The sequence below is a fragment of the Mixophyes fleayi genome, chromosome 11 (genome assembly GCF_038048845.1).
Source record: "Mixophyes fleayi isolate aMixFle1 chromosome 11, aMixFle1.hap1, whole genome shotgun sequence".
Classification (NCBI taxonomy): domain Eukaryota; kingdom Metazoa; phylum Chordata; class Amphibia; order Anura; family Limnodynastidae; genus Mixophyes; species Mixophyes fleayi.
In genome coordinates this window covers 16,421,164-16,447,056 of record NC_134412.1, presented here as the reverse complement: position 1 = coordinate 16,447,056, position 25,893 = coordinate 16,421,164, and the positions used below count along the sequence as shown (strand labels likewise).

Below are 25,893 nucleotides of genomic sequence, written 5' to 3'. Positions count from 1 at the left end.
TCTCCTTCAGACTGAGCCCCTACGAATGGTATAACCCACACCCCTGTCTCCGTGAACGGCACCACATCCTCGAGAACCAGTACACGCTGGGGAACAGTCTTTGGTTTCCCGTAGGAGGGTTCATGCAGCAGGGATCAGAAGTAATGCCCAGGGCTCTATCCACCAGATGTGTGAGTGGAGTCTGGTGAGTATTCTACCACTACGGGTAATTTATTATTGATGGGATTTATCATAATCCGAGCTGTAGGGTCAGGTCCAGTTGTCCAATATCCACTTGTTTTTGTCTCATACCGTATACGTCATTGTTCTTTATATGGTGCCCAACTGCACAGTACCACTTCTCTTTTCATTCATCCTCAGTATTTGTTTTTATTCCTCATGTAGTATAGATGTCATTCATTGATTGTGGATATTTAATCTAGATTAGAATTTTATCATGACCATGCCATCTTGAACAGTGTAGTATACAATTAGCGCATCACATAGACCGTATAGGTGACTTCGATTCGTCATACATTGGTGGTTCGGGTCATACAGTAGAAGACCTTTAAAAGGCATAAGACTAGCCATCATAGGCCGTGTGACTGCTATGGCAATCTGTATTCAAAGACTGTCAACTAAGAGACATTGATGCAACCACTCGTATGAGAATTTAAATAGTTGCAATAGAATCAGTTTGGTAGAAGCTACATTGACCTGTATAAGCTGAACGTGACACATTTGTAGGGTGGTAACGTGACACAGGTGGATTCACGCTGCATAAACCCACCCAGTGCTTGGTGGCATAGCGGCATGGACAATGACGTCTATAGATAATTCTTGTGTCTGATTGAGTTGGACAGAAGAGTACAGTTGACTATGTGCTAGATTTACTAAGCTGCGGGTTTGAAAAAGTGGGGATGTTGCCTATGGCAACCAATCAGATTATAGCTGTCATTTTGTAGAAGGTACTAAATAAATGAAAGCTAGAATCTGATTGGTTGCTATAGGCAACATCCCCACTTTTTCAAACCCGCAGCTTAGTAAATCTAGCCCTATGACTAGATACATACAACACTGATGGCTTTGCCCCTTTGCCAATTACAGCCCATGTCACCCAGTGCCTCTTCCCTAGGTGGGCGTTCACTCTCATTATCATCTCCTCCTACACTGCCAATCTTGCTGCCTTCCTGACCGTGCAAAGAATGGAGGTTCCGATTGAATCAGCCGACGACCTAGCAGATCAGACCAATATCGAATATGGGACCATACATGGTGGCTCTACCATGACCTTCTTCCAGGTTGGTGCACTCTTCAGCTCTCTCCATGTATATAGGGATGGATTCTCATCAAGTTCTCAAATTAGACTCATATCGTCCCCTAAGGTAAAGGTTTAAATTCTGGGGAACAGATATAGTTCAGGATCTCTGCATTTCTATAAGTAAGCTTTGATGTTACCCTGAACCGTAGGAACAAAGAGGTTTAACACAATGGTTGTTTTGCTTTCTGGATACTAAATCCTACAACACAAGTGCAATGGTATGTTTACAAACGTTTTTTTTTGTGCTTCCGATCTTTATTTCAATGTAAATATCCCAGCTAGATGATTTGTGTTTAAAACATGTAGTACTATTTTATTTATAACTTAAATTCATCTTTAGTCATACTTTGATGGTTTGGACAAAGTAGAAGACCTTTATAAGGTGTATTAATAGCCATTAAGGTGTCTCTTTTTTATATTAAATGTATTGTATGAACGTAGTACTGGGATTAAGGGTAATGTGCGGCCCTTTGAAGGTTAGAGGGCCACACCATGCAGTCCCTGAAGTGTATAAGGTTGCCCATCCTTGAGTTAGATTTATAAGTTTCATTTTGTTTTAATCTGATTTTTGTTGAGAGGCCAAGTCTGATGTCAGCTCCTATCTATTATCTAACTCCACAATGGCGCTCTGTCTGATTGTTATATCACTGCAGAACTCCCGGTATCAAACATACCAGCGCATGTGGAATTACATGAACTCCAAGCAGCCCAGCGTGTTTGTGAAGAGCACGGAGGAGGGGATAGCACGCGTTTTAAATTCTCGTTATGCCTTCCTACTGGAGTCAACTATGAATGAGTACCACCGCCGGCTCAACTGTAACCTCACCCAAATTGGAGGCTTACTCGATACCAAGGGCTATGGCATCGGGATGCCACTAGGTGAGAGAACCTGACACTGTATCCTAAACCTCAACCTTAGTACACTACACAATCCATTAACCACAATAGACTAGACCAGACATTGCACAGAACACTGCTGTGACTTTGGTGATTGTTTTCAAGGCCTTCAAATTTGTCCTTTAGTCTTTTACAGGTGCAATCCCACAAATATTTTTTTTTTAAAACAGCAAGTTTAGCATCTCTAGACATGAAGCTGAAACTGATTACTTTCATAATTTTTCAGAAGGCTCTTCTTTAACTCATGTGCCCTTTACAAATGGCAGATTGATATGTCTGCCACTGCTAAATAATGTGTCTGTCTCCTGAGCCAGTCAGTCAGGAAGCTCCTAGGTGGTCATGTGATGCCAGAGGAAGAGGGGTAGGGTGGGGTTATGCCATGAACATTCCACTACATCACGTCATGTGACTGTGGTTGCTATCGTAATCACATGAACCTCAGCAAACTAAGTTATTCATAACAGCTCAAATTAAGACTCTAAGAGAAAAAATAACTCCATGTGTAAAGGTAACTAATAATGTACATTAAAAAACAAAACCACACAACTCAATTTTATAGGGGATTGCACCTTTTAAGAGTCACACATTACATTTGCAAAGAGAGTTCATATGCCCTAGGGTGCAAATGCACCGACATTGACCGTATACTTCCATATATTATAACCCAAGCAGCTAATGGTTTCATGATTAGCAGGAAGGTAATCCTGATCACAGTCTGAGAAGACATTTATTTGTGGATTACCCGTTACTTTTATTGTGTGACTTTCTCATTATAAAGCTTTAAAATCAATTAACAGTCTAAGCAGATTAATTGTATTTAACAGGGCCATTGGTGAGCCTGTTGGGATGACTCCGTAACATGGAGCTAGCAGCTTCCTACCCTGGATGAGGGACATGTTTTTCATCTAGTGAACATGTAACTAAGCAAGCGGCCAGACATCTGCTTTAATTACCTAGAAAAATGAATTTGCCAGTATGAATGGTTGCTATGGGTTACAGCTCCTTTATACACAGTTACCTCCAGACTGTGCCTGATTGAAATAAGCCGCTAGTTTCATGTCAGCGGAGTCATCTCAGTAGCTCATCTACAACCCTGAACACAAATATTTCACCCCTTTAGGCAAGTAATTGGTAGCAGATGGTGTATCAAAACTAGAAAACCAACAGGTTATTCACTAATGGATTGTTTCCCGAGCAGTCTCCCGGATAGCCTGCTAGCTAGCTGTGTATCTGTTTCATTAACGCGCTCCAATGTTTATTGCGAAAATAGTACAACATTTCAGTCTTGGACTTGGGAGTCTCATCATGGATGTATTCACACAATAACACATACTACCATGTGCACTGATAGATCGTTACTCTGACATGCTCCCTGATTGATAAACAACATATACTGAACAACATTCTTCTTGCATACACGCACAGAAACCCAAGTATGAAGTCAGAAATTACTTTTTCTTGCCTGCATGAATTACAAATCCGATAGCAATGTCAACCTCTTTTCACAGCAAACATCAGTTGTGATATATAGAAAAAGTTAGGTGTAACTTCAGAGGAAGAAGAGAATAATTGATTTTATGCACATCTTGCAATCCATTACCTGTCTTTATTGAGGCTGTGATTTGGGTAACACTGATCTTTTCCAATGCTTATTAGCTGATTGCTCTCTCTACCCCTTGTCTGCATTTATTGGGCCTGAATCATCGAGGAGAGCAAAGCATATAAAAAGAGTAACTTTGCACCTGGACAAAACCAGGTTGCATTGAAGGGGGGAGGTAAAGTTAAAGTGTGGGGATAGATTTATAGTTGGGGTAGGGCATGTCCTAGATCAATTTTAAATTCCAGGGTAAACATAAAGCTATCAAGTGTTTGTGTGCTACATGAAAACAAAGCCAGTTTTTTCCTTACGTCTAAAATAATAAAATAATTTGCACCCCTTGCATTGTAACATTTTTGCCTTACTTTCCTTAATGACTCAGGCCCATTATGTCTACCCGGTATGTATATGGGACGGGTTATATGTATGTCCTGTTTTCCCCACTGTCCTGTGCTATGGAACACTGTGGCTCCTTACAAATCAATAATAATAATTGTTTGTGTAGAATAATATAAGAAAGGTGTAGGATTATTAGATTATATTATTGTGTTCAAATTTGAGTCAAACTTATCGGGAAAATAAACAAACCACGTTCACTTGTATGAAATCAGAGAAGGAAACGCAACGTGAGATCCAATTTATAAAGATCTACAGTAATACTTTATTACAAGAGAAGGAAAAGGCAGAAGAGGAAGGTGTTAGGAAGCTCCGGCACTGACACATCTCATTATCAGCACATGTCCTGCTTTCCTATGCACTGTCAGATACACACTAATAAGATAGTATCCACGGAACATTAATAAGCAGAATCAAGTGATGACTTTGTGTGGGTGCAGTGGCGCAACTTCGAGTACTATGTTACCCGTATCAACCATACTAATTATAAATGAAGTTGTATATAGATATTGTACCCCGGTTAGGGGAGCAGGTGCCATCTCCTAGGGTATATGGTAGTGTACAGCAGCAGAGAAGTCACACAAGTCCAAGGTTTTGGTACAAATGGCTTCAGACATTTTTTTATTCAGCAGAAGAAACAAAGAAAATGTCCAAATAAACACCTTGCTTGTCTGGAACTAACTAAACACACAGAAACACCCTCTCTCCTGTGAAGGACCTTGTGTCCCTCACGCATACCAGATATAGAAGTAATTGCTCACCATTTGCAGAGTCTCTCAGGAGGCGTCCAACCTCCTCCCCAGGTCTGAGAGAAACTAAGATTGATCTGCCAACTTTTTAAACACCTCTCGCAGGTGCAACCGTTAGTCTGCTGTCAGACTGGCAGAACAGAAGACCCAGACCCGTCCTTGTAAATGGAGCCCACCCTTCTCTCTCCATTCCCACCCCAGGGACCCTTACAAGCTTTTTCCTAAAATTGATCACACTCTAGGGAAGCTCCTCCCCATCACTAAGCAATATCCCCGGGGTTTAAAAGCATATAAGACAGAATGCCATATGTATCCCTGCTATTTGCCACCTTTCCAGCAGTGTTTCTGTCACTATATATATATATATATATATATATATATACACACACACTGTATTATTTTTTATATAAATAGTGTACAATTGATCTTTCAGTGTGAGTCAGGTCTAGAAATCGGTCCGAAACCTTAAGTGTAACACCACTGTCAGGCATGGGACTAGTCATTCTGCCACCTTACGTGGCACCTGAGCTAGCACTCTTCTCATCCCACACACAATCTATCATGAACATTTGTTTTATATCAGTCTACATTTTTATATACAAATAATGTCATTAAATAGTCCTACAAATAAGGTAGAAACCACTCTTTTAGGGGTAGATTTCCCAAACCTTCTAAAACTGAAAATTAACCAAGAGCAAACAAGCAGATTCTAGCTATCTCTTATGAAGTACGATCTAGAATATGATAGCTAGAATCTAATTGGTTGCTATGGGCAACACTTCCACTTTACCTTTTTAGAAAGTTTGCAAAAATCAACCTTTTAGACTTTTACAGCAAGACAATTTACATTTTTAAATTAATTCTCTAAATTGTACTGCCCCGACCAAAATCTGTTGCCTGATACACCAGCCTCAGTGTATTTTATTATAGGGGCACCCCTGGCCTTTGTACCCGCTGTCAACTGATAAGAAGAGTTAAGTTCTTTCCTTCTCCTCATCAAAATCTAAAGACTCCCCAAATGTGTGTCATTCTGTTTTCAAGTGGCCAACTAAACTGATTTGCCCCGGGAAAAATTGCTGCGTGTATCAGTCCTCAGGACTCTGGCTAGGAGAGAGGGATACTGGTAAAATATTTCAATAAGAAAGATTTGAGGTGTTGCCCATAGCAACCAATCAGATTCTAGCTATCAGTTTCTACTACATTCTAGAGAGTGATAGGTAGAATCTGATTGGTTGCTATGGGCAACACTTCTACTTTTCCTTTTTAGAATGTTTGATAATTCTACCCCTGATTATTACTAATATTCTCTAATGTGAGAGGTTGGATTGAGCCTTTGATTACTTGACTGTTGGATCAGTTCTTGGCAGTAACAATGGCTGTAAAAATGATTTGCTCCCTTGGCATTTCCACATTTTATTTTCTTACATCATGGAATAAAAATTTATTTCTCTTATTCGGGAATACCGATCAACACAAAAGGCTCTGTAATGTCAAGTAAAGAAAAACAACAACATTAAAACTTTTCCTAATTACAAATAAAAAAACAGACAATAATTGATTACATAAGTATTCATGGGAGGAATTGATTGGAGTCCACTTGTGTACAAGTAAAGTGTTTCAATTGATTTCAAAATAACTAAAATGTGAAATGTCCCTCGGTGGGTTAGTGCATTTTCAAACAAGAGCTTCATCATGAAGACCAAAGAAGATTCAAAACAAATCAACCTCTGAGATGTATAGCAGTGGGAGCACAATGTCTTGGAGATGCATCTGTGACTAAGGGACTGAAAAACTTGCCTAAAATGATGGTAAAAATATCTAAACAAATCTTGGAGAAAAACTTGCTGCTGTCCTCAAGAGACTTAAAACGTGGAATATTTTTTATTCTAGCCGGACAATGACCCAAGCATACATTGGCGGAAAAACCACATTGGCGTGACTTAAAATACAAAAGAAACAACGCATGTTAGTGACACTGACAGCGCCCGTCCGTTTGAGACTCTGTAATAATTTGATGTTCATCCACACGAACCTTGAGCAATACTGAATAGGTGAACATTCCCCAAACAGACTCACAGCGGTAACCGCACCTAATACTACTGAGTACTTATGTAATCAGTTATTGTCTTTTATATTTGTCATTTATACTTCACTAATAAAAAGCCCTTAAGTGCTGTTTATCTGTATTTGATTGAATAAATCCCTTTGGAATCCATGATATAAAAAATGAAATGTTAAAAATTCCCAAGGGCTGAAGATGTTTTATTGTCACTGTAACCTTTCTTTCTTTTATTATTACTTGACTTTATGCTTTTTTTTTTCTATGTTGTCTTTAATTTGTCCATTGTTTTGGTTTGAAATAGCTGTGAAAATGAAACATAATTAAAAGTGCCTGACATTTGGGGGAGTTGTATCTGCCAACATTAGTACCTGCCCATATACATGTATGTAGACTAGACCTATATATGTGTATGTAGACTATACATATATACGTGTATGTAGACTATACATATATACGTGTATGTAGACTAGATCTATATATACGTGTATGTAGACTAGATCTATATATACGTGTATGTAGACTAGACCTATATACGTGTATGTAGACTAGACATATATACGTGTATGTAGACTATACATATATACGTGTATGTAGACTAGATCTATATATACGTGTATGTAGACTAGACCTATATACGTGTATGTAGACTAGACCTATATACGTGTATGTAGACTAGACCTATATACGTGTATGTAGACTAGATCTATATATACGTGTATGTAGACTAGACCTATATACGTGTATGTAGACTAGACCTATATACGTGTATGTAGACTAGACATATTAATGTGTATGTAGACTAGACCTATATACGTGTATCCCATGCCCACTCTCATCAAATATTTCTACATACTGGTTTCCTGACATAGATCAGTGTGGGAGGAAAGGAAAGATTCAAAGTGAGGGAAGTCTTTGCATAAGACAGAGGCTGTATGCTGTGGCGTATCGATAGTTAAACGGTTTATCGCTTTGAAGCACTGAATACATCTGCGATGTCAATAGCTTAAATCAAGCAACTCCCCAGGGTTAGTGTCTAAATTATGGCTGAGACGTTCTCTCTAATTTTGATGTACATCTGTCTGGTCTAGTCACAATTTGCATTAACCCGCAGGAGTTGACTACTGCACTTGGTGTTGGGGGAGAGAAGGGGGAGGGGGCTTTATTCCTAATGTGCTGGGGGAGCACCAGAAGTTCTGAAATCAGCCCCAACCCATGTTACACACTGTGCTCATTCTTATATTGCAGAAACACTACACTGATGTGATGCATCTAAAATCACATTGCATCTTGTCAGTGATCACACTGCCAACAGCCCACACATAATAAGTCAACTTGCATCGCATCTCCTTTCAGAAATGCTGCACTCCCACAATGCACCGTAACACTGCAATATCACACTGTGCACCTGGACTCACACTGTGCACGGTGACACTGCATGCCCACACTGTGCACCTGGACTCACACTGTGCACCGTGACACTGCATAACCACATTGTGCACCTGGACTCACACTGTGCACCGTGACACTGCATAACCACACTGTGCACCTGGACTCACACTGTGCACCTGGACTCACACTGTGCACCGTGACACTGCATAACCACACTGTGCACCTGGACTCACACTGTGCACGATGACACTGCATAACCACACTGTGCACCTGGACTCACACTGTGCACCGTGACACTGCATAACCACACTGTCCACCTGGACTCACACTGTGCACCTGGACTCACACTGTGCACCGTGACACTGCATAACCACACTGTCCACCTGGACTCACACTGTGCACTCTGACACTGCATAACCACACTGTGCACCTGGATTCACACTGTGCACGGTGACACTGCATAACCACACTGTGCACCTGGACTCACACTGTGCACTGTGACACTGCATAACCACACTGTGCACCTGGACTCACACTGTGCACCTGGACTCACACTGTGCACGGTGACACTGCATAATCACACTGTGCACGGTGACACTGCATAACCACACTGTGCACCTGGACTCACACTGTGCACGGTGACACTGCATAACCACACTGTGCACCTGGACTCACACTGTGCACCGTGACACTGCATAACCACACTGTGCACCTAGACTCACACTGTGCACCTGGACTCACATTGTGCACCGTGACACTGCATAACCACACTGTGCACCTGGACTCACACTGTGCACCGTGACACTGCATAACCACACTGTGCACCTAGACTCACACTGTGCACCGTGACACTGCATAACCACACTGTGCACCTAGACTCACACTGTGCACCGTGACACTGCATAACCACACTGTGCACCTGGACTCACACTGTGCACCGTGACACTGCATAACCACACTGTGCACCTAGACTCACACTGTGCACCGTGACACTGCATAACCACACTGTGCACCTAGACTCACACTGTGCACCGTGACACTGCATAACCACACTGTGCACCTGGACTCACACTGTGCACCTGGACTCACACTGTGCACCTGGACACTGCATAACCACACTGTCCACCTGGACTCACACTGTGCACTCTGACACTGCATAACCACACTGTGCACCTGGATTCACACTGTGCACGGTGACACTGCATAACCACACTGTGCACCTGGACTCACACTGTGCACTGTGACACTGCATAACCACACTGTGCACCTGGACTCACACTGTGCACCTGGACTCACACTGTGCACGGTGACACTGCATAATCACACTGTGCACGGTGACACTGCATAACCACACTGTGCACCTGGACTCACACTGTGCACGGTGACACTGCATAACCACACTGTGCACCTGGACTCACACTGTGCACCGTGACACTGCATAACCACACTGTGCACCTAGACTCACACTGTGCACCTGGACTCACATTGTGCACCGTGACACTGCATAACCACACTGTGCACCTGGACTCACACTGTGCACCGTGACACTGCATAACCACACTGTGCACCTAGACTCACACTGTGCACCGTGACACTGCATAACCACACTGTGCACCTAGACTCACACTGTGCACCGTGACACTGCATAACCACACTGTGCACCTGGACTCACACTGTGCACCTGGACTCACACTGTGCACCTGGACACTGCATAACCACACTGTGCACCTGGACACTGCATAATCACACTGTGCACCTGAACTCACACTGTGCACCGTGACACTGCATAACCACACTGTGCACCTAGACTCACACTGTGCACCGTGACACTGCATAACCACACTGTGCACCTAGACTCACACTGTGCACCGTGACACTGCATAACCACACTGTGCACCTGGACTCACACTGTGCACGGTGACACTGCATAACCACACTGTGCACCTAGACTCACACTGTGCACCGTGACACTGCATAACCACACTGTGCACCTGGACTCACACTGTGCACCGTGACACTGCATAACCACACTGTGCACCTGGACTCACACTGTGCACCGTGACACTGCATAACCACACTGTGCACCTAGACTCACACTGTGCACCGTGACACTGCATAACCACACTGTGCACCTAGACTCACACTGTGCACCATGACACTGCATAACCACACTGTGCACCTGGACTCACACTGTGCACGGTGACACTGCATAACCACACTGTGCACCTAGACTCACACTGTGCACCGTGACACTGCATAACCACACTGTGCACCTGGACTCACACTGTGCACGGTGACACTGCATAACCACACTGTGCACCTAGACTCACACTGTGCACCGTGACACTGCATAACCACACTGTGCACCTGGACTCACACTGTGCACCGTGACACTGCATAACCACACTGTGCACCTGGACTCACACTGTGCACCGTGACACTGCATAACCACACTGTCCACCTGAACTCACACTGTGCACCGTGACACTGCATAACCACACTGTGCACCTAGACTCACACTGTGCACCGTGACACTGCATAACCACACTGTGCACCTGGACTCACACTGTGCACCTGGACTCACACTGTGCACCGTGACACTGCATAACCACACTGTGCACCTGAACTCACACTGCACCGTGACACTGCATAACCACACTGTGCACCTGGACTCACACTGTGCACGGTGACACTGCATAACCACACTGTGCACCTGGACTCACACTGTGCACCGTGACACTGCATAACCACACTGTGCACCTGAACTCACACTGTGCACCGTGACACTGCATAACCACACTGTGCACCTAGACTCACACTGTGCACCGTGACACTGCATAACCACACTGTGCACCTGGACTCACACTGTGCACCTGGACTCACACTGTGCACCTGGACACTGCATAACCACACTGTGCACCTGAACTCACACTGTGCACCGTGACACTGCATAACCACACTGTGCACCTAGACTCACACTGTGCACCGTGACACTGCATAACCACACTGTGCACCTAGACTCACACTGTGCACGGTGACACTGCATAACCACACTGTGCACCTGGACTCACACTGTGCACCTGGACTCACACTGTGCACGGTGACACTGCATAACCACACTGTGCACCTGGACTCACACTGTGCACGATGACATGTGCACCTGGACTCACACTGTGCACCGTGACACTGCATAACCACACTGTGCACCGTGACACTGCATAACCACACTGTGCACCGTGACACTGCATAACCACACTGTGCACCTGGACTCACACTGTGCACTGTGACACTGTATAACCACACTGTGCACCTGGACTCACACTGTGCACCTGGACTCACACTGTGCACCGTGACACTGCATAACCACACTGTGCACCTGGACTCACACTGTGCACCTGGACTCACACTGTGCACTGTGACACTGCATAACCACACTGTGCACCTGGACTCACACTGTGCACCGTGACACTGCATAACCACACTGTGCACCTGGACTCACACTGTGCACTGTGACACTGCATAACCACACTGTGCACCTGGACTCACACTGTGCACCTGGACTCACACTGTGCACGGTGACACTGCATAACCACACTGTGCACCTGGACTCACACTGTGCACCTGGACTCACACTGTGCACCGTGACACTGCATAACCACACTGTGCACCTGGACTCACACTGTGCACCTGGACTCACACTGTGCTCCCAGAGTAGCCCCAGCATTATGCATTCAAGCGGTGCATAAATATACATCACTGCGATGTGCAGCGCATCTTATTGATGCATAATACCCTGTGCATGAACACCTCGCTGTCTCCTCTGCACGGTTGATCCTTCTACTCTAATTATTTGCGTTAACTGCACCAACTTTTCCTGTTGACGTGTGACCTGGGAGTCTATTGTTATTCCTTTTCGCTTGCCAGGCTCTTCATTCTAATCAGCACCCTTGTAACAGACAAGGAAGGGGCGACGTGTGCCAGTTGCTGCAATGTACCACCGGCCTGTGTGCAGAGCTCGGGCTCCCTCTAGTGGAGCTGTCTCTGTCAGTCTAAGTCCATCCTATTTGTTAGCAGTGGACTCACACAGAGCTTCCAGCTGATCCTGCTGACGTCTGTATCAGGAGTAGAGACTTGCTACAACATACTGAGCGCAGTCCCAGTTGTGTGAGGCAGTCAGTAGCCGACAGATGAGAGATGCTTGTTCTGTATCGTGCATTTAAATGTGATTTGTCTTTTAAGGCTGGTTGTTGCAAGCAGTGTCCTTGTACCTTTGTATCTGTTTTTACTATCCAGCCTTGTTTGTTACTGTGTTTCCCCGCAATAGCTGCGCTGGTAGGTATGTTGGTGCTATATAAATGTTAATAAATATTATTTTCTCCCCGAAAACTTGTCATACCCCTGTTATTCCTATGGGGCACATTTATCATTAATCGGTAAAAGTGAGAAATAGTTATCAATCCTTATCGCAAGGATAAGGATTGAACTATTTCTCACATTTATTAAAAAGGGAACACAGAAACAGCAGTTCCGAAAAACTGCTGTTTCTGTGATAGAAAAAAATCACACTTACCCCCCTCTTCGGACGCGCTGTCTCGGGATCTCCTCTTCGTTCCTCTTCTTCCTTCAATTGCGCATGTGCACTGCACATGCGCACAAAGTCCCCACTCTGTCTCTGCAACTATCGTTGCAGAGAGAGCGCGCTGAGTGACAGGGAGGGATCATGTGATCCCTCCACACATGCGCTGTCCAGCTCTGCTCTTCGGAGCAGAGCTGACAGCAGTGGATTTCTTCAATTCGGATGATGTACGCCAGCTTCAGCTGGCGTACATTATCAAGACAAGTTCCCGAAAAAAAAAAAAAAATCGGGACTTGTTAGATTGCGGCCAGAGCAGTCACCATTCTGTTGAATGGTGACTGCTCGCAAAAACGATCAGGAGTGCAAAGCAGCAGATATCCATGATATCTGCTGCGATGCACCTTTAATAAATTTGCGGAGGGCACATCGGGACTTTAATTCCACGGTAAGTGCACAATAGTGCACTACCGTGATTTGTTAAATATGCCCCTATATCTCCCTCCAAACCATACTTGTTAACTTCTGGCTCTCGCTGTCGTGTCCTGGGGGCGTGGGCACGGGAATGGCTTCATTATGGCCCGCCCCTCAGTAAAACATCGCCATTTTCAGCCTATTACAGCAGGAGGTGGGGGTCATGATGATGTGATTCGCTGTGAATCGCGTCACTAAGCCCCGCCCCAACGTATTTCACTAGCGAAGTTGGCAGGATGTGGAAGGTTGATCTGCACTCCCAGAAGTCTCCCGGGCTTTCCGGGAGAGTCGGCAACTATGAAATTAACCTACCAGTATTTTTATATTGCGTCGTCGGAAACCTTAGGACAGTTTTCATAAATGTCCCCAGTTATACATATATATTGTTATTCTGTCTATCGATCCTGCCTTAACTCCACACGGACTGGACATTCACAGAAAATGGCGTTAGATGTGTCTTTACATTTTGTGTTGCAAATGGCTCTTTTATAGCAAAATTCACAATAATGATAAACAACTTGGGCTCAATTCATCAAAAAAAATAATTTAATTAATGTGACCTGTTGATAACATTGCAATTAATGACAAAAGAGTTACAAACGAAAAAAAAAAAAAAAACATTTTTTTCCATGAAAAACATTAATTAGGATCTTCTTTTACAGTTTCTCCTGATTGCAAACACATGTTCTAGCATGCAACACTAGTAATCAGGACTTAGAGTAGTTAATAATTATTGGACATTGTTTAGACTAGTCTACATAGCACTATACTTAAATGTCAGTTTAACAAGGGCTGTTGCTGTTTTGGTTGTAAATGGTTTCATTTGTATGTGAATATGGAGTTAAGGGGGTAAATGTATCAAGCTGAGAGTTTTCTGGCGGGTTTGAAAAGTGGAGATGTTGCCTATAGCAACCAATCAGATTCTAGCTGTCATTTTGTAGAATGTTCTAAATAAATGAATTGAATAGAATCTAATTGGTTTTTCAAACTCGCCGGAAAACTCTCAGCTTGATACATTTACCCCAAGATGTTTTTATTAACTAGTGACATAATTAATCTAATTCCATTTATTGGACTCACATAGTCTTCTTCCAAAATATATGGATCAATCATAAGGCTATGATTCAGACTTATAACTGAATAAAACAAAACCTGCCTATTGTATTAAAAAAGAAAAGAAGGACGGAAGACGCTAAAATGCGCAGTCTAGATGAGCTGATTGAATTTTTTAGTGCTAGAAAATTTGACTACAACATCGCTTATCTCGACATGACTTACCCAATTAAGTGGAAAACACCTGGGGTAGATCTGCTGAGACTTCTAAAAAGGAAAAGTGGAAGTGTTGGAAGTGTTGCTCATGACAACCAATTAGATTGTAGCTATCATTTATCTAGTGCATTCTAGAACATGATAGCTAGAATCTGATTGGTTGGTATGGGCAACACCTGTACTTTTCCTTTTTTAGAAGTTTTAGAAAATCTACCCAGTGGTCCCTTAAAGAAGCAGCAGCAATTCCAATAAGGCTCATACACTCCACACATGTCTACAGTGGTCTAAGTGGAAATTGATAAGTGGTGGTTTGGAAATGTAAGTGAATGAAATTTTGATTGTTTCGCAATGAAGGCAGTAGGAGTCATGGCAATACGGCATGCCAGCCTATATACCAGCCCACGTTGACTCCCTGTTTGTATGTAAGCACCCCATCAGGGACTGTCTGAGGCCGGAATCCGGAAACTTTCACCAGGCATAGAGATGTTATTCTGTGTAATGTTGCTTACTGAGGGGTAGTGTGTTATTGTCTACGGCTCTCGCCAGTTAATGCTTTTCTCTCAAACTGTTTCATTTAATTGCTTCCTGGCAGATGGCCACTCAAACTGGGAACTTTTAGACCATCTGGGTTGATGGCGCATCGGTGTCCCCATCAAATACAATAATTAAGATAGCTTGTGCAGGGAAATCTGCGGAAAGTAGACCCAGGTCCGCAGCAGAATAGAAGCAGGTGGTTGTCGCTGGCATCGCGTGCCGAGAGTCTAAGTCAACAGCTCTAAAGTAACTGTGGAAGGGAGACTGCAATCCTTAATTAAGGGATTTTTGGGGGTGAGTCCGGAAAAAATATTCACAGCCAGCTTCATTATATAAAGGTGTGAGGAAATCAGTATCGGAACTCACTATTTTATATAGTGAGACAGATTTGTCATTATCTTTAGGTCCGGTGTGATATCCTTTAGTTGGCTTTTGCGGAATTCGTCACTGTTAGGATGTAGTAACAGAAAAGACAATGCCAGTGTTTAAGGGAATGCTTGGAATATATAAAATAGATTAAAAAAATGATTAGACTTGTGACTTATTAGGATTGCTGTACCACTGTGGCTCACTGCTACTAGTGGTTTTACCGATTCATCTTGGGGTTCCTTTTACCATAAGCAACTTGCCGTTACTGACCGCTCCTGCTGGTGTTACTCGGCTCACAGACACGCACCGACTTTAAGTGCCAACTGTGCCCTAGTTGTAGGAGAGTCGTCGCTGCCACCACCAGACCTCATTGCCAGCACCCGGAACCTCTTATTTCTGGGTGAAGCTCCTTCAGTACCTCTTTGCTGGTGACTGTGGCTGGTACCTCCTGACCACTTAAGATCAGGACTGCTAGGTGGCGGCCTGAGTGTTGACTCAGGACAACGGGTTCAACACAGAACAGCCGTGGAGCGGATTAGAGGGTTACCTCTTATCTTTAGGTCACAGGTTTTCAGCAGATAATAAAGGATTTTATAGGGAGAGTGCTGTTTATTGCTCAAATTCAGCTTCTAAAATATCTGGCACCCATCAATGTGAGGTATTGATGATACACAGATGGAATACAAGAATGTACACACTTTTTTATACAGTTTTTGAACATAGGTTGGCAGGGGTTAACCCTCTTTGCTCTTTTGACCAATCCAGGTAGACTCATATATCTTGCATGCGAATCAGCCTGGATGCTTTCACAGATTTTTACATTATTCTCACCAGCAGGGGGAACTTCTTCTCCTTTCTCTGCACTGTCAAGTTGCGGGTGCCCCCTATCCATCTTGGTGCTACTAAGTCTGAGTTGGGACATTTAATCTTTAAATCTCCAATCCAATGTACTCCTGTGAGATCTGCTTTGGGGGTATAGCTCCGATCACCATGCCGAAATCAGCTCCAGATGGGCAATTATATCTTGGGGCGACAGATATGTGCTCCATTGTGGCGACTGCTGGGACTTGAAGGAGGCAACGTATCTTTTGGATTCATTTCAATCCATTAGGCACCACCACAAGCCCCTCCGGAGCTGCTGTAACGGGAAGTAACAGAACAGTTGAAAGGTATTGATTGGTGAAGTCAATCACGCAGTTAACTGCTTTTATCATAATTTAGCCAGTGGGCACACCTACTGCCCCACAGCTCAACCTGGTTCCATCCTCTACAGGTAGGACCTACTGGGACTTACTTAATAACACAGATGTAAACTAACAACCAATCAGATTCTAAATAGCTTTGTAGTACAGGTTAGACAATGAAAGCAAACATCGGATTGGCTGTCGTGGGCTACACCACATTTGTGCAACATTACTATGTAAGATGGACTGAGCCCTCTGATTGGATGGCTCTGCCATTTTTCCAGTCCGGAACCGCCTTTCATTTAACATTCTGTATCTGATCTCCGATCCTAGGAAGATCACCGAGAGGAGAACCGAGGTGCAAGTGCAAGGGGGTTTCAAGACATGATTTGCATCATCACCTAGTTGGTAAGGAGCAATGAGGACCTTAATGGCAGCAAAATGCGTCATTAAGGCTCCACCCACTTCTCAAGAAAGAGAAGCGGGATCTGGGAGGGTGGCTTACTGTGTCTGGAGTACGGGAGGACTCCCCAAAATTCAGGACTCTCCCAGACATCCTGGGAGAGTGGGCAAGTATGCTTTACATTATTGTATTATAGTTACTGGCTGTGTTATGGAGAATTTAGCTCTGTAGGTAAATACACACTCCAGTCTACGTATCCCATGAGATCAGGGGACACCGCTGTGATTTGGAAGCCGTTGCTTTCAGGGATTGACCAGAAGCATGCTGATCATTACCGCTGGCCTGGTTGCAGGTGGATAGAATAATGCTTAAGTGTGGCGAGATATTTCACATTTCTTCTCCACTGCAATCTCATTTAAAGTAATCATTAGAAGTCATGATCAATCCTCATTAAATTACCCATCTTGTTTGAATAGCTAATATACTAACATACTGCAGATCTTTATTACTTGCAAACTTAATTTTCCAAAGTGGAGAGCAAATGGCCTTGTGTTCTCCTCTAGCTCACATCGGTCCCTCACGTATTTCATATAACAAGTCAGGTGCAAATCAAACTAGTCACAATAGTGTAGTGACAGTGTTAAGGGGAATGCTATTTATACAGGGACAGATAAGTCTGACATTGCCCCTGTCCTCACAATAACACTTCTCTTATAGGGTCATTGTAGGCAATTCTCAATATCTGTTCTTATCATCTATTCTGAGCAGTTGAACTTGATATTTATTGAACTGAAATATTTAAATTATAATAATAATAATATATATATATATATATATATATATATATATATATATATATATATATATTATAGCAAGCAGTCGTGCTATGTTGAGTGAGTGTATTGCTTTATGTCTGTATATAGTATAATATATTTCATAGACGCCAACTTTTAATTACTGCTTTTTGGGATCTCTCGGAGGGGAGGTCAGGTGGAAAGTGCGGAAGGGGGCATTCGATCTGTTCTCATAATATAATATTGTTATTGTTCCATCTATGCATGGTATTCAATATCTTTTCCCTCAACCTTCCTCTATATCTGGTGAACTTGTCCCAAAATCTCATTCTTCTGGGATAAGGTCCGAGACCTTATAGCTTCGATCTTCCCATGTCAGGTCCTTTAAAATCCGTTGTCTTTCCTTTTATGTTACCCTCTGGCAGATGCTGACAAACACTCCGATAAGCTAGCCTCCCATGTTCTTGTCATGGCAAAATTGGTTATAGCCAAATTCTGGAAACGTTGAGAGCCACCCCGTGTTTCTTCCCTTACTTCTTATGTTTGGCTGATCGCACGCATGGAGAACGTTACCTACCGTCTCCAAGACAAGGACAATACCTTTAATTAGGTCTAGGCTCCTTGACTCTTTTATCAAAGTCAACCTGCACAAATACATATTTCACATTAGCTCTCCCATCTCCCCCTTACAATCTATCTCGATACCCGCTTGTTCTTATTCAGAAAACCCAGTCCCAATTATTCTGGTGTCCCTTTTTTACTATATAGATATGCAACTTATGTTTGTGTTCTTTGTTATAAAATTTTGGATTCCGTTTAACCGCAATTTTCTTTATATACCTGTTCGTTATTGATTGTATCCGATTATCGTTAAATAAAAAGTAATCCCCCCCAATATATTAAATATGAGTCATTACACTAACATGCAAAGGAATATAAAAGACAAACTTTAGTGATTGTTTTTTGGGTGGAAGTCTTGGTAACGACTTAAGGCCTTTCTTACATTACTAAAGGGTTTTATAACTCAGTACTTGTTAATTGTTAGAAGCTCCATGGATATTATGTGTAGAGGATAAATGCTATTTGTTTTACATAACCAATAATGGACAACTGAATCTGTCTCCCTGTTTTCCCTCTTAGAATCTCCGTACAGAGATGAGATCTCTCTGGCGATCCTACAGCTCCAAGAGAACAATCGCTTAGAGATACTGAAACGCAAGTGGTGGGAAGGTGGCAAGTGTCCCAAGGAGGAGGACCATCGGGCCAAAGGTCAGAGGTCGTCAGATCTATAGCATGAAGATTGGTCTATTATAAAATGTCCATTCTCTCTGGTGTCTTTCTTTCTTGTTCTCATTGTGTTTCATTCTCATAACATATTCTCTTCCTCATTGTCTCAGAGTGGACTAAAGAGACTGTTTCTGAAGGAACATCTGTCAGTTTCATCCCGTCTCGTTCCGGTAACCCAGCATTGTCGTCTGATTTACTCATCTCACACCTGCCTCTTTCATCTCTTCCATCTTTCATACATTATGTGTCCTCCTCTCCCCCTCCCCGCAGCATTCAGAGCAATATATCCCCCAGCTGTGTCCCTCATCTATCTCAAGTACCTCTCAATGCACATATCACATATCATTTACTAGTAGATCAATAACAGTGCGGGAAGGGAGAATCTAAATGTGATTTGCTGAAAGTTACACTTCATCTGACCTTTCATGTTGCTATCCAATCAGATGCACAAGCAAGTTCTGCAAAATTGGCAGAGTTTGGAAAGAAGATTGCACAGATCTGATGGATTGCAGTGGAATTTCCCTGTAACTTTTTGGTAGGGCGATGACCACTGAACCAATGTGGGTAATCGATACAGGTGGTTTTGCATCCTGCCGGATCAAATCCAATGAGGCCAGGTTTTTTGGTCGTTTAGGACGGGGCCACCCACATTGGCACGGACGTCAAATTGGTCATAAATAAATAAATTGTCTGACCAAATCTGCGCGCGTGTAGATAGTGTGAAATATCCAGAAATGTTAAACATATGGCAATTATTAGTAGAAAAATGGATATACTGCAAATGACGTTACATAAGGTTCTAAGTTGGACATATTTTACAAAATAACATTATTATGTTCAGCTAAATCATATATCTTTTTAAGAACTATGTTTGAGTTTCATACAATTGTGCCGTTTGTTGCACAATACCACATTATTCTAGTGCAAGAGCACAATCCACCATACACATGATTATTCCAATAACATTGCAGAATAAACCCTTGAGATGCAGCAACACAGTCATGCACAATATGAGAATAATCCAAGGGGGTATATTTATTAAACTGCGGGTTTGAAAAAGTGGAGATGTTGCCTATAACAACCAATCAGATTCTAGTTATCATTTATTTAGTACATTCTACAAAATGACAGCTAGAATGTGATTGGTTGCTATAGGCAACACCTCCACTTTTTCAAACCCGCAGTTTAGTAAATATACCCCTAAGGCTCAAGCTAAAGGGGACTGTAGTAAATGGGAACTGCTTTATAGCCCGGCGGAGGTAGACTTTAGGAGTCTGTTCAAAGAAACGTATTTATACCATGTGCCTGAGTGTCATATTTTATATTATGCACCGGAGCTCAGCAGTAAACAGTTCAGAACACCCAATTTTCATTGTCAAATTACAAGAACGCGCCACGTTTGAGGGTGGTCAGGGATGTACCCCAAAACATTTTCTTCTATTTAGCAATAAAATTGGGGATGTCTCCCTAAACTTCGGAGGTTCAGCTTTTGTTTGTTTCTCACGTTGCACATTTTGTTCTTGGACGTAAAATAATAACCTATAATGTTCTGAGGCTGTGTGCCAGCGCTGACTTCTACATGCCACCTGTGTGCCCAGTTTGTGCTGCATGTAGCCTTTGCCTGTGTGCTGCTAGGACCTGCAGCGTTACGCTGCACAGAGAGCTCTGCTGAGTGCATCATGATACAGATGGGACCAGGTGGTCAGTCTGGTTGAAAGGTTCCCTGATGAAAGCGAGAAAGAAACAGAGAGACAGGATGTCTGTTCTGTGCTGGGCTTTCATGTATAAAGGGGTTATTTTAGTGACGTACGCTTAGTAACGTGATGTGCAGATGGTAGAGAATAAGGTAATGTACAGGGCTGGATAAAGGCCACGGCACAAAGGATATTTGCCATGTGCCTCTGATCTAATGGCTCCCCAGAACTTGGATTGACTTAAGTTCCTGTGTCAGAACTGTTTGAGGAGTTCATCTATTACGTATTATACATTTTAAACGGTCATGTTCCTTGACCTGAATGCTAAGTACCATAGGATCTAATGCTGAATTAATAAGTGTTTGTGTAATAACATTGGGCCTGATTCATTAAGGATCTTAACTTGAGAAATTTCTTATTTCCGTCTCCTGGACAAAACCATTTTACAATGCAAGGGGTGCAAACTAGTTTTCTGTTTTACACATAAGTTAAATACTGACTGTTTTTTCATGTAGCACACAAATATCAACTTTAAATTTCAGTGTACAAATAAGCTATCAAGTATTTGTGTGCTACATGAAAAAACAAACAGTATTTAACTTATGGGCAAAACAGAATCCTAATTTGCACCCCTTGCATTGTAACATGGTTTTGTGCAGGAGACTGAAATAAGAAGTTTCTGAAGTTAAGATCCTTAATGAATCAGGTCCAGAGTTATTAAATAAGCCCTAATTTGGAGCTTTCCCTATGTAGATGATTACTGATATGTTTTGCATCACGTTGCATTCTAGATAGAAAAAACATTGCACATTTTATGTATGAGGAATTATTGCAAAACATTCCAATCACTGATGATTGTTAGAGAAAATATAAATGAAAGCCAGATCTGCAGGGCTGAGATATTAATACATACAGAGATCACTTCCCTAAACAACAATGCCCCCTTGTGTCCTCGCTCCGTTCTACGTTGCTGTAAGCAGGAGCATTAATATGATACAGATGCAATAACCTGACATATTATTATTATTATCACTTATTTGTTAGGCGCCACAAGATTTACACAGCGCCATACACAGTACAAACAGTAGACTATACAGGGTGAAACAATACAGAACAATAAACAAAAATACCAATATTTCAGAAACTCCAGGCAGGCTGATGCAATAAACAAGGAGCAGAAGAACAGGTGAGGAGACAGGAGGGGAGAAGGCCCTGCTCATGTGAGCTTACATCCTAAGGGAGAGTAAACAGAACAGGCACAAGGGGAGCCAGTTGAGGCAAGCGGGAAAGAAGGGAGAGCGAGTGGAGGAGATGAGGGGGTTAAGTAGATGGTTGGTAGGCTTTAAGGAAGAGGTGAGTTTTCAGTGCACGTTTGAAGGAGCACAGAGTAGGAGAGAGGCGGATGGAACGAGGGAAGTCATTCCAGTGAAGAGGGGCCGCACGGGAAAAGTCTTGGATTCTGGAGTGGGAAGAGGTGATCAGAGTGGAGGAGAGGCGGCGATCATTGGCCGAGCGCAGGGAGCGGGCAGGAGTGTGAATAGAGAAGAGGTTAGAGATATAGAGATATAGGGGGCAGTAGAGTGGGAGAGAGCCTTGTAGCAAGTTGGTAAGTTGGCAGCATTGCCACTGTTCTGCCCAATATGGCTGTTATGCTTGTGGCCAAATTAGGTCTGTGCTGGGTGCGTGGCTGTAAAGTGCATCATTTGGATGCAGCAAGTGTATGTCATTGTCTATTACTAAATCCCTTTGTGGGATGACTGGCTCTGCAGTCATGAGTAATGAAATTTTGCATTCCCTTGTACATTTTGATTGCAACAAACGATTCAAAGCTCACAGTCTTTTTATGAGACAATGAGCTCTCCTTTCACCAAGTCAGAAGAAGAGGTAGAATATGCATAGCTAATACACCCGTTATGGAGGGAGTGAGCAGATCCTAATCAGCAGGTCAACAGGTAAGGCCAAATCTTGGCTTGCATGGTCACTTGAAGACATCTCCAGAATCCAAAACCCAGCGACGAAACTGTTTTCCCCTTTGTGAACCACTATCTGATACCTTTCACACAGTTTATAAACATCTAGGACTTTTCTAGCCCTGGGCTCACTCTACATCTTTGTGAATGTTACTTGTAGCACCCTGCAACGTGGCACTTTATCGCTAAACTGCTGATGACAACTGATTTCCGATTTGGAAAAAGACCTGCCCAAAACCTCACTGTCTCTGTATGTGCTTGCAGGGCTTGGAATGGAGAACATTGGTGGTATCTTTGTGGTCCTGATCTGTGGTCTCATTATCGCCGTGTTCGTGGCCATCATGGAGTTCGTGTGGTCAACGCGACGCTCGGTGGACAATGAAGAGGTGAGGAGGGTTCTTAATAAAAAGGCAAAGACGCGATAATACACCTTAGTGTATATTGTACCTGCCTGTCTCAGAAAGTCACTGCTGTAAATGTATTGTAGATATATTTCTAGATATTGTAGCACCGTGTAGTCTTTGTGGTTCTGTAACATGAATCAATTCCATCACCTCTCACTGCAGGTAACACTCACGGAGGAGGGGGGGGGGGATATTATTATTTTGCAGATCTGCTCTGTTTGTACCCTAGTTTGCATTCGATTTTATTGTACCCCAGGGGTTGGCCCTATTTTTCACCCACTCTTTTGTCCCCCGCCGCTCTTGTTTGTCTTTCCGCTCTGCTCTCTTCTACCCACACAAGTTTTATTTCCTCTTTATTCCTCTCTCTATTCCCTTGTGTGATTTTCTTTTTAGTTCTCTTGGGGTTTTTTTTTCCCTCTACTATGGCATATATAATTTTCCCTCTCTCTTTATCTTATCTAAACTTCTCTTTCCTGTGGTCCAGATATCAGTATGTCAGGAGATGCTGAGTGAGCTGCGCAGTGCTGTTTCCTGCAAGAAGACGTCTCGTTCTCGCCACCGCCGCCGGCCGCCTCGCCACCTGCACGGCCGGACTCTCCTCTCCCTCAGCCGACCGCCTCGTGCCACCAGGGAAACACGCCTCTGCAATGGGCGCCTCTACCAGACCCACCAGCACCCTCCTGCGCCACCTCACCCTCCCCCTGCACCTGGCTCCCAGCGGGTCCACGAGGACCCACCGTCTTCCTCTGGTCGCGGAGGGTGCTCCCATTTCAGGATTTGTCAGGAATGTCGGAGGATACAGACTCTACGAGGCCCCCCGCCACTACCCAGACCACCCCAGTCGCCAAAACCCCCACCTCCTCCTCCTCCTGAGGACCTCACGCCCCTCTCTCATCACCGGAGACTGGCGGACCCTCTAGATGCCAGCACCCCTGAGTGAAACAGGAGGTGGCATGGAGACTACTTGTATGGACCTAATGTGATGAGAGGAGAAGAAGAGGTATTAAAAGCAGTGAACAAGGGGGGAAGCTGAACCTTGGACACCAGTCCTTTTCCCCCGCTACCTCCCAACACTGTTTTGGGGTGGGATCTTTATGAAGCCTCCTCTGTATTCATCAGAAACACTGCGATGCCTCAGTCTTTTACAATGTACGCTGTGCGTGCAAAATAAACTATCCCCTAACAACAGTCCATGTGCTGTTTTCACCTTTACAGTTTGTTATTGCCCTGTTCTCTCATGGTGTCCGCCGAGTGTGTAAATGGGATAAACAGAAAAAGAATGTTGCAACTCAGGGTCTATATTCTACATGTATTAACCTGGTAACTACAGGTCGGTACGGAGAGCGATCTATACCTACCAGAAGGAGCCAGCAGCCACAGAGATTTTGCCAACTTCATAAACCACACATATCTACATTGCACAACCTGGTTTAGATACTTGCATAGTTTGCTGATATATGTCTCAGCAATATATATGTATTGCTATATGTCCATTTTTTTATATCCAGGTATCTGTGAGTGGACCTGCTAAATTCCATGGAGAATTTAACTATAACCATCTCCAACCCCCCCAACCCCCCCCCCCCCCCCCCCCCCCCCCACACACACACACACCCTCCCTGGACCTTTGATTCTGCATCATTTAACAGTTCCTTCTCCAAGCAAAACAGTCTGGAGATCCTCTAATAAAATCTGTGTCCTGTTAAGGTGTCGGATGGAAGCTGATAGGGTTTCCTGCCTCATTATCCACCCACATTGCAAAAATAAGGATATTTAAATGAGATTCAAGAGGTTAAGGTGGAGCATTTCTGGTTTAGCTATTTGTTTTCCTAAAATATAGTCGCTGTTTTTTTATTACACGTCCCCGGAGGTGCTGGAATCCAGACCTCAGCCCGTACTTTCAATGGAGCAGTTTTTGCACTTTATATGGGGAAGAGCAATTCATTTACGGCATAAATTATTATTATTTATTTATTTATAAGGTGCCACAGATTCCGTAGCGACAGATAGAGAAGAAAGTAACAAATAGGTGAGGTAATACATATAAGTAGCACAGATGAGTGTGAGTAATGTTATGGGGACTCACACAGAGTGCAAGAAAATACGTGACTGGACGTACGAGAGAGACAGGAGACAGACATGGGACAATAGGTAGAGAGGACCTTGCCCGCAAGAGCTTACATTCTAGAGGGAGGGGTGGTGAGAGACGACAGGACCAACTGGGAGAAAATGGAGATGGCAGGCGAGGAAGAGGAGGTGATGGATATAGATGGATATAGTGGTCAGGAAGTGGTAGGATAGACGAGCTTGAAAAGTTGAGTTTTGAGTGAGCATTTGAAGGTTAGAGAGTTGAGTGAGGAGGAGGTAGTAAGTTCCAAAGATTAGGGGCAGCACAGCAGAAGTCTGGGAGTCAAGCATGGGAGGAGGTAATGAGAGGTGAATTGAGGCGGAGGTCAGAGGCGGAGCGGAGGGGCTAAACTGAGCACTACTTTAGATGAAAAGCTGAAATGAAATACAGGGATCCAAAAATGGTAACGTGTTATAGTAA

The 25,893-nt window shown here is 43.4% G+C and overlaps 1 protein-coding gene across 1 annotated transcript in view; it reads left to right on the top strand.

The window, feature by feature from the left end:
• GRIK5 (glutamate ionotropic receptor kainate type subunit 5) overlaps window positions 1-24,557 on the top strand; it is a 188,088-nt gene extending 163,531 nt beyond the window's left edge. The window contains exons 15-20 of the mRNA XM_075191084.1: window positions 11-184; window positions 1,115-1,280; window positions 1,954-2,179; window positions 19,131-19,259; window positions 23,206-23,327; window positions 23,830-24,557. Of these exons, the coding sequence (XP_075047185.1) occupies window positions 11-184; window positions 1,115-1,280; window positions 1,954-2,179; window positions 19,131-19,259; window positions 23,206-23,327; window positions 23,830-24,285 (1,273 nt within the window). The 3' untranslated portion in view covers window positions 24,286-24,557. The remainder of the gene's footprint in view (window positions 1-10; window positions 185-1,114; window positions 1,281-1,953; window positions 2,180-19,130; window positions 19,260-23,205; window positions 23,328-23,829) is intronic.
• The last annotated feature ends 1,336 nt before the right edge of the window (window positions 24,558-25,893 follow it).